The sequence below is a fragment of the Etheostoma spectabile genome, chromosome 20, assembly GCF_008692095.1.
Source record: "Etheostoma spectabile isolate EspeVRDwgs_2016 chromosome 20, UIUC_Espe_1.0, whole genome shotgun sequence".
Lineage (NCBI taxonomy): Eukaryota > Metazoa > Chordata > Actinopteri > Perciformes > Percidae > Etheostoma > Etheostoma spectabile.
In genome coordinates, this window is record NC_045752.1 from 3188007 (window position 1) to 3198257 (window position 10251).

General features: G+C 43.2%; 1 protein-coding gene across 2 annotated transcripts in view; it reads right to left on the reverse strand.

Annotated features, from left to right (window-relative positions):
* efna2a (ephrin-A2a) overlaps positions 1 to 4134 on the reverse strand; it is a 91946-nt gene extending 87812 nt beyond the window's left edge. The window contains exon 1 of one of the 2 annotated variants that reach the window (XM_032500693.1): positions 2931 to 4134. In XM_032500693.1, the coding sequence (XP_032356584.1) occupies positions 2931 to 3073 (143 nt within the window). In that variant the 5' untranslated portion in view covers positions 3074 to 4134. The remainder of the gene's footprint in view (positions 1 to 2930) is intronic. The other variant, XM_032500694.1, reaches the window with a different exon arrangement.
* Between the last annotated feature and the right edge of the window lie 6117 nt (positions 4135 to 10251).

The following is a 10251-nucleotide window of genomic DNA, read 5'->3' on the forward strand; positions in this document are numbered from 1 at the left end:
ACTGGGCGGAAATTAACTAAAACTTCTTCTTCTTTGTTTTGTGGCGGGTTGCAACCATGAAATGGCCTAAAACTTAATCGCAATTCACTATTTATTCGGCAAATAGCGTTTCCATCAGCGTTTATCGAATAAGCCGTATATAGATCAAGAGAAAATCTGATGAGACCGAACGGATTTCCTTTGAGTCAATATTCTTAAAATTCCTTCAAATTTTACTGTTTCCACAAGGCATTTAACAATATAATTTTCAATTCTAATCCAAACATCGTTAAACTTGGCACCGCACTTACTCGTGTCCGTAGCAACACACCTGTCAGGTTTGAAATCCATCGGGCTGACGGTTCGAGAGATATGCGCACGCACGCACGCAGTTTATAGATAGATGTATATGCAGCTACATTCATTTATTTTAGCATTTAAACAATAATTCTGCTTTATTAGAATTTGAGCCTTAATTTGTAGCTTTGGCCTTTTTGTTATCATTTATTGGCTACATTGCTACAATTGCGTCAGACAGATCCAACAGTTGCGCTTTAAATAAACACAATGCTAAAGGGAACTTGTACTTGAGTGTTTTCAAAGTTACAGACCAAGTTAAACCAGTTATTTCCAAACTGTTTGGCTTGTAGCCTCATTTGGGGCTCCTTGTTACGTTTCAGCCGTCCCACCAAATATATGATTTCCCTACTAAAAATGTTTAAATAGTTAGTGAGGTAATAGTTTGAGGCCCAAATTAGGTCAAGTTATGTATTATTTCACAACAAACATTAGACAACAGTCCAGATATTCACATAAGTCTTAGCTGCATATCTTTGCTTTTTCCTTTTTCCTGCCTCATTAATTATCTCAGGACCGCTCAGATTTATCTCGTGACTTTTCAAAGGACTGGACTGTAGATATAAAGTAGGTAAAACTAGCTCCATCTCGACCCGCTACAACAGTAAAATGCTGTTTACACATTGCTATATCAGTATACAATAATGTCATAATGAGCTACAGTGGCCATATTTCTGCACCTCCTGTACTTTTACTTTTGAACATTTCAGCAGTACTAATGTGCTTTTACTTTGGAAAGATTTTGAATATAGGAGTCCAACTTGTAATGGAGCCATTTTATATTGTTGTATTGGTAACGGATGTCCCTGCCTCCACTAATGCAATTTGGAAAAATAACTTCCCGGGATGTTTTATTGTTTGTTTCCCAGTATGACTGTCTGCTGAAATTTCTCTCTTCTAATATTTAAGCAACGCCGCAGCATTCACTAATCACAGCAAATAGCTCGGGTGTATACAATCTCACCATTACAACCCAAACGTAAATAAAACCCAAATCTTAATAAACCAGAATTTTCCTGTAGCCTACATTTTCCATGAGCTGGGTTGATTGTGGCGTCTGTCTTCTCCTTTCTTTTTGCCGGTGGGCTAGTTTCTCCCCATTAAAAAAAAACTTGCCGTAATCCTCAAAGTTTAGAGAGAGAATGAGCTTTAGATGAAAGTTGAGGAATGAATGTTGTCAGTGAAAGGTCCTCACAAGTACAGCGGCACCGACTTGAGTGTGTGCAGAAAAAAGGCCCAGCATGAGCAATGACAGTGCCAGGGTCTAACAGGGGGAACCAACTCCACCAGAGCTCCAGAGCCTAGATTCATTGCTTTAGTAGCAATGCATTTTTGATGTGTCCCATTTCTGCTTCAACTTCTCCCTACGAGCCTGACGAAATAACAGCGCCCCCAGCCACCGTCCATATAGCTTAAATTTACCCTGTGACGTTTGCAACGTGGAGGTGTCGTGTGTGCGTGGAGTGAGAAAGGAGGAGCACAGGGAGACGAAAAGAAAGACAGAAAGAGAGAGGGAGACAGGGAGAAAATGTTCCCCCTTGCCTGTTAAATATTTGAGAAGCCTTCTGTAGAAAAGTGATGCAGTCAGAGACAGGCCTGTTAGCTGTGTGTGTATGTGTGTGTGTGTGTGTGTGTGTGTGTGTGTGTTTTGGTTTTAGTTGATACAGAGAGAGAGACAGGGCCGTTAGTTTGGACTAATTCAACCGTGAGAGAGCAAGAGGGAGCACTTTCACTGTTTATTTATCTACCTGAGAGAGAGAGGAAGGGTAAAAAAGAAGGGATAGGAGAGAGAAGAGGAAGGGGTGAGAGAGAGAGAGAGAGAGAGAGACAGAGAGACAGAGAGACAGAGAGAGAGGCTGGCTAGGTTGTCACAAACCATTAGACAGACGGACCCAGTGTGCTCTGCCCCATGTCAATGAGAGGCCCTGCAAAAGACAACCGCCTCTGTGCATGTGTGTTAATGTGCGTGCATGTGTGTGTGTCTGCAGCCTCATGCACATGTGGGTGTCTATGTCTTCCTTTGTGTTTATTTGTCTATGGATGTGGATTTTGTCACAAGTGCTTGCAATTGACAGAGAAATAATGTGTGCTTGTGTTTACTGGCCCAAGTCGAAAAAAGGTTAAAGGCTCTGTGTGTGTGTGTGTGTGTGTGTGTGTGTGTGTGTGTGTGTGTTGTGGGTGTGTGTGTGTGGGTGTGGTGTGTGTGGTGTGTGTGTGTGTGTGTGTGTGTGTGTGAGAAAGAGGAGAGAGGGAGGAGAACATCTCTAGACATTGGGAGGCAGGCTGCCCTCATTGTCTGAGACAAAAGGAGCTCCATGTGCCACGACAAATATCTAGTGTAGGCTACCTTCACACACACACACACACACAACACACACACACACACACAACACACACACACACACACACACACACACACACACACACACACACACACACACTTCCAATTACGCCTGTGTGTGTGTGTGTGTAGCTTTCTCATCTGTGAAAGACATCAATATTGTCAAATTCCGCCAAAAACACAGCTAAAACAGGAAGTGTGAGAGAAAACACACACACACACACACACACACACAACTCGAATTAAAACTCACTTGGGGTTGGAGCTGTTCCAGTAGACAGCGTGTCTGTCAAATATGATCTTCTCCTCTGCCCACACGGACACCCAGGACAGGATGGTCAGCACCACCACCTCCATCACACACCTCTGCCCGAGCTGGCACAACATCATAGACATCCAGGGGGAATCTCTCTCTCTCTCTCTGTCTCACTGGGCTCAGGCTTTCACTGCGCTGCTGCTGCTGCTGCTGCTGCTGCTGCAGAAATCCTCTTCAGATCATTAATGTCCGTCTGCGCGTCTTTGGACAAATCGATTCGGCGGTTCATGGATCGTTAACTGGCTTGATGAGAGTTCCGATAACGCCAGGGCTCTTTCAAGTCATACTGAATGGCTAAAATTCACTTTTAAACTTCGTCTCGCGCGAACGGAACAGCAGGAATTCACATGTTATTTAGAAGCGCGTCGACGGCGGCGGGATGCTGCGAGTGCGTCTCCTCTGCAAGGTCCGAAACTTTTCTCCCATTACGCGCAGCCGGGGAGCTAAATACACCACATGGATTAGATCCCCTTTTCTCCAAAAAAAAAAAAAAAAATCACAATGTATAACACTCCTGAATTCACTCGAGGTTTGTGATTTTATCACCGGTATTGTTGGTCATCAACAGACACAAAACAACGTCCAAACCGGCCGTCATTACCCAGATTTGTGTTGGGGATTGAGCCTGGTCCACGCTTTGTTCCGCTCCTCTCACACCGCAAACCCCTCTACGGCTTCAAACTGCGTCCACTTGACCTTTTTTCCCCCTTTTTTTCTCTTATTGCAGTTCAAAAAAAATACATCCCAGACAGACGCGCGCGCTCCGCTCCGTTCTTGTCAGTCCAAACTTATCGCGCAAAAACAACCGCGAGACTGGAGCATCCTCCTCACACACAAACACCGCCACGAGCTCTCACAGCATCTCAACTTGGTGATCCCTCCGCTGCCGCTGGCGCTAATCCAACGTGACTCCAGCCACGGTGCGCCCTCCGCTCTCTGTGCGTCACGCTGACCGTCGCAGCAGGGAGCCGTTGATGATCACACAGCTTTAATCCGAACACGCTCCCGTGCAACCTCCACCTATGGCGGCAACAGCACTAACTGGCACCCTGATTCGGCGTAAGCAAACCCCCCACCCTGCTCTCCCCATCTCGCGCTCGCTTTTCTCTCTGCGCGGGCGGGGTTTGTAGCCGTGCTGTGCCGCGCCACGGGGCTGCCTGACTCACTGCGTCCCAGTGATACACTGAAAACCGAAAACTGAAAACTGTTTTATTTATTTTATTTAATTTGAGAAAGTTACCTGACCCTTTTGGTATGACATGAATTATGAATGAGTGCAAGCAGATGCATTAAGACGATATATTGCAGTTGACAGAGAGAAACTGGAAATTTGTAGTTTAGTTAGGCTCTTGTAGGCTTATTAATCACCACTACAACCATCTGTGTGACTGAAGGCGGTTTAATTGCATCGCAGCTGGACATGGTAAAGCGCTCATGAAGTTCATGTGTTTGAAAAGCTGCGGCCTGATGGATGGGCTCAGAGAGAGAGGGAGAGAAAGAGGGCTTCGGATGGATCGCTGGAACACTGGAGTCATTTTCCATCAGTGTCCATTAGGCCTAAAGGGCACGCGAAGGCAGCACCGAGTCTAAAACCTGTGAGCCATAAACCTCCAGATAGCTTTGTCTGACAGAGCGCTACCACCCCTGCTGCCTGTGTGCAAGACTCCTCTGCAAAAACAGATCCATCTTTAGGTATTTAGCCTCAGCACCAATGGAGGGCGATCTGGTAGATACTGTTTCCCCAAAGAGCTCTGTCATTTTTTTTTCTTCTTTTTTTTTTAAATCAACATGTGTCGATAACTGGACAGAATGAGCTCCAGAGAAGACCAATCCACTCTCAGCAAGATGGGAATTGATTCAAGAAAATCATTTGCAAAAGGTTAATATGCATTCTCTAAAAGAACGAAGACTAAACTAAGAAATAGCCCACAAGCTATAGACTCAAGAGAAAAGGATGTGACGCAGTGTATAAACCCTTTCCTCAAATTAAAGTGACTTACTTGTGCCACCCTTCCCACCCATAACAGGCCCGTGTTATCTGTTTGAAAGTGAATCTCTCTGCAGCTTCATCCTTCACAGCTTATTGTGCCTCTAGGTTAGATCCTTCATGCAAAGTGTCCTACTTTTGCCCTGCCTGCAAAGTAATGTCTATAATTTGGGCTGCATGAATTCAGACAGGGAGAGAACCCATGCACCCCCATAACCCAAATACAGCTGCATGTTGTCCGCCTCTGGAGGATGAATTATTCAACATCTGTCTGAGGCGTGCATAAGTAAACAGGTGGATCGTCTCCTGATGACTTTTTTTTTTTTTTTTTTTTTTAAGGGAAAGTCACTACAGACCAAAGACATCCCACGCCTCAGCTTCAGGCTTTTACTCCTCTGCGTTGTCACCCTGAAAGTGAGTTTAAAGCTGGTGTAAGCTGTGCAGGCTCCACACTGTATTGGCTGGATTCAGATATGAAGGCCTCTTAAGGTGATCCTAAATCTTAAAGGAATGTGGGTCAGCGAGTAGTGTATGGATACATGCCTCCTTAAAAGGGCGTTAAAGCCTGGAATTTATAGCCGTTTAAGTCTGTGATTGCTCTGCAGTTTAACTCTGCTCAAGAGAGACATAAATTATAGAGACATGAGTTATCTCCCAGCTCCAGATCTTAAAAACATAAGAAAGAGGAATATGACTTTTCAATCTGTTGTCTGACAAGCAGCTATTCACATTCAGCCAACTTTCATGTTTCACACATCAAACATGCAGCTTTTTGTTTCTCAGAGACTCACTGGCTTTTTGTGGATATTGAACATGTCACAAATTATTCACAGGACAGTCTCTTGAACCACTTGAATCCCCCCCCCCCCTTTCCAGTCCCCACCAGGCTTGCATTTGTGTGGGGCCTTGGTCTTTGCCAGTTATGTGCTTGATTAGAGGCCGCAGTACTATTGTAAATAAATGTTGCCAGATGTGGAAGGATCCCTGCCTCACATGGCTTCATTTAGTCCCGTGCACACAGCGACGGATGAAGCCAGGATCTGGACTCTGGAAGAAATGGAGAGGTGGTGGGGTACGTTAACATGCATGACCCACTGAACTAGTTTAGGGTGCAAATGGAATGACATTTTTGGTGTAACCGAGCTTATACAGCATGGGTTCTTTCTTTGACATTTAATAACATTTGGAAAATAAATGTGTGCCCTTGCTGTACATATAGTGCTTGCCAGTTTCAGCTTTTAAACATGTGTCTCGACAGATTCAAATTAGATCAAGTACCGGGTTTTGTGTGCCAGAGACGCCTGCTATTTGATAAACTAAAAACATCACAAATATTTGGTTGGATAGGTTTACTTTGAGTTACCCTTCCAGCCAATTATGCAATCTCTTTGCATTTCAGTATATTCCAAAGAGGATTCTGTGGAGACTGCTCCTTGCTCTAATTCACTCTGTGCAGAGTGAAATACTAAGATCCTGCAGACAAGGGTCTAAGGTATCAAAAGGAGAAAGTTGCTGCCACAGAGTTCCCTTACTAGTAGGGATTTCATATATTAAAATAAGAATGGGCACCCAGATAGCTCAGTTGGTAGCGCGGGCGCCCACATGTGGAAGTTTACTCCTCGGCGCAGCAGGCCCAGGTTTGACTCCGACCTGCGGCCCTTTGCTGCATGTCAGCAGCTGTCCTGAAAAAAAAAAAATCTTAAAAAAAAAAAATAAGTGCCTGAATAGGTCTTGGCACAAGTGACTTCCAGTGCCTCAAGTTGGTTATGCCTAGCAAGTATGAGACTGGGCTCAGTCTTTTATGACCTTCAAGCAAGCTTTATTATGCAAAGTACCAAGAGATGTGCCTTTAATGTGAAATTTAAACTAAATTGGCACAAACCATGTTTAAAACCACATTCCACAAACTGCTGGGATTAAACAGAATCCAGCTCCTGGCAGCCACAAATACAGACCTGCTGGACTCAATTCTCCTCTCATTTGTCCCTCTCTGAAAAAAGCAGGGAAGATCTGAGGTTAATCCTCTCTACCGCTCCGTAAGTAAGTCGAAGAAAGAGGAGGTATAATGCCAGAATGCCGAAGGAGGCACTTGAGATTAAGCCACTAACTATTGACATTGTGTGAGTGGCAGGTAAAGTCACCTCTGCTCAGCAGTCCTTGGTTCCCAGCAGAGCAAGACCTCCCCCTGGTGGTTCAGGAGGTGTAGGACTACTGGTTAGTTTCTTTCCCCCCCACAGCCGACTGACTTAGTGCTAAACATGGATGTCAGATATACCTGATAGCAATGCTTGTGGTTTCTCTGAATTATTCATCTTATGAGAGATACTTTAACTTTGTTTCCACAGCAACCCAGGCTCATCACAGAGTCAGACTAAGCTGAAAAGGAGGTGGAGTACAGGAAGATGAAGGATTATTCAGAATTTTTGAGAATAGCAAGCATCCAACGCTGCATATCGAATTAACTCTGCACCCTGCCATCATCGTAGCAGTTTTATCAATGGTTTGTAATGGGATTGAGCCAAGCCCAGATGAGCAGTCAGTAAAGTTGCAGATGGGATGAGTACGAAATTGGAAATATAGTACAAGATTAAATAACCCACCAGAAGTAAACACGATGGGAAATGTGGAAAATGTTACAAGATGTTAACCGATACAGAGCGGCAGTTACACAGGACAGAGAGGAAGAGACAGAAACCAAATGAGGCCAGATGAAAGAAGGAACAAACTAAAGATTTATTGAAGGCAGCAGAAGATGCAAGAGACAAGAACAGAACAGCAAGGGGGTGGGGGGGGGGAAATGGGAGGAGAGCGGGGCACATACGGAGACACTTCTGTGTTCAGATAGATTTAATGTATTTGTGTTACAAAAGTTTTTTTGTTTTTACAGCTCCGCAGAGCTCAATAGGTGTGTATTGTTTTTATCAAAATATACATGTTTTGAACGTAAAGTGGATAAAATCCAAATGATTTTGTGGTACAAAAACATGAATATATACAACCAGCAATCCCGCTTCATACAATAACCCCACCCCCATATAAAAAGGAGACAAATAAAAGCTTTAAACAAAAAAATTGAAAGGGATTTTACTCTTCTACACCATCAACATCATAGCTAGGACTGCAGTTCAATCAAGCATCCCACCTAAAGCAATCTCTACCAAAGTAGGCTCTTTGTAAAGTCAATCTGACAAAAAGGAGATACAATATACAGTATAGGCTGAAAGATATTTTAACTTCATGTGACATTTGTCCAAGGCATCTGAGAAACGGGGGAAAAAAGGAAACTGAAGCCTTGTGTACATAATGGGGAAAAACAAACAAAAAAACTTTAGAAGTCACACTACAAAACAGCAGGGGTAGAAGATACTTTGGTCCTTAACAGCAATAACCGCCTGTAGCTACATGAAGCTTCGATAAACCATGCATAATAATCTTTTACAAAAATAGAGACAGAGCGCATCTGTATCTGGTCCAAAACTACAGTGGTTGAGGCCGTGGAAACTGGTGCTTGAGGCACTCAGGAATGTGACAACGTTTAAGACTTTAAGACTTACACGTGACGGATCGATCATTGAGGGAAAGTGCACTACAGGACCCGACTGTGGTGCAAGGGGACACAGACAGGAACAGGCGAGGGCTATCTCACCTTGTAATCCTGTTCTCCTGAATTTAAGAAAAAAAAAAAAGATATATATGCTGGGTTTACGGTTTTTTTTACACAGTCCAAGACTGTTACTTTCAGCGGAAAATATCTCCAAGATGCCCTCTCACAGGTAGCAGTTCCTGAATATAATGGGATACCGGCATCTTTGCAGACTGGAAAGAAAACACCTGAACGAGACGTAAACAAAGTCAACTGGGCCACCAGGCCAGAATGTGTCTCAGCCTCAGAATAAAAACCTCAAGGAGTCAAGGCACTGTGATCAAACCCAGCCACTACATATAAGTATCAGTTAAGCTTAGAAGAGATACACATGTAAATACTAACATTAAAAAGAAGATAAATGAATATATAGTCATCCACATATAGATGAATAAATGATTAAATGACGCCCCAAACACCATTGTCCCTACTAAGAAAGGACTAAATGGAGGTGAGTGGGGACTGTAAGACAGGAATGCTGGACACAGCTCTAAATCCTGCCACAGATACACTTATCAGACCTACGCCATCTAGCAGGGATATTAGGCATCTAACTGACTTACATTCATAGTTTCTACAGACATATAATAGGGGATATATGCATACAAATCCATACATAAACATTTGGGTTTAAGAATAAACAGAAGATTGAATGAGCCACTCCCCCCCCCATTTTGACAATGCTGGTACATACCACAAGAAATTAAAAAAGGCGTTTTGCGAGCCAGTGATCATCCAAATAAAGCCAGAGCAATGCTTAAGGCAATGTGGTTGGGCAAAGTAAGGCACAAGACCGCAGATACAGAGATTGAAAGAAATATGCATCCTTATTGAATGACTTCAGATAGTGGTATGGATCCCCCAAAGCAAATAGGCGGGTGGTTACAAGAAGATAAAATCAAAATGGATACTGGGAAATAAATTGCTTGGTGGGCTATTAGCCAAAACAAAAGCCTTTGTATTAAACCGTTTCTGACTGGCCAAACAGGTACAAAGTGGCATTTCAAAAAAGGCACACATATATCCACATAACTATCAAAGTAAAAGGAATGCAGAAGTGTGTCTGGTGTGGATAAGATTCATCCTCATAAGCATACATCTGTGGTGGAGGGTGTCTTTTTTTAAGCGATTTGGTCTAAAGTGACAGTTCAGCTGCCCCTACTTCACCTCCAATGCAAGAACATGTTTCATAGCAGAATGTTGCCCCTTTCCCAGGGTCCCACTTAAAACTTTATGATGGAACAAATTAATGATTTGGTTTGAGTGCCAAGAACTCAGTACTAAACTAGAACCAGAAATACACTTTAACTCCATTTACGGATTCCTAAAACAAGTTTTTGACCATTTGCTTAGCTTGTCGGTTACATTTACGCCAATGCCCGTGAGTAGCGTTGACATCATTACAGGCAGGACCTACCGCTTACACGTGTAGCTAAACTTCCCAAAAAGGGAGTAGCAATACAAGAAAACTGTAACCACTAAAAATTTGTACAACCTACTGCACCATGGTACAAGAATGCAGCATTAAAAAAAAAAGAAAAAAAGAAAAAAATCCTGGTCAAAATCACTATGCCCCAGTATCAAATAATGTTGGACTCATTCATACAAGTGTAAAACGACAATCAATT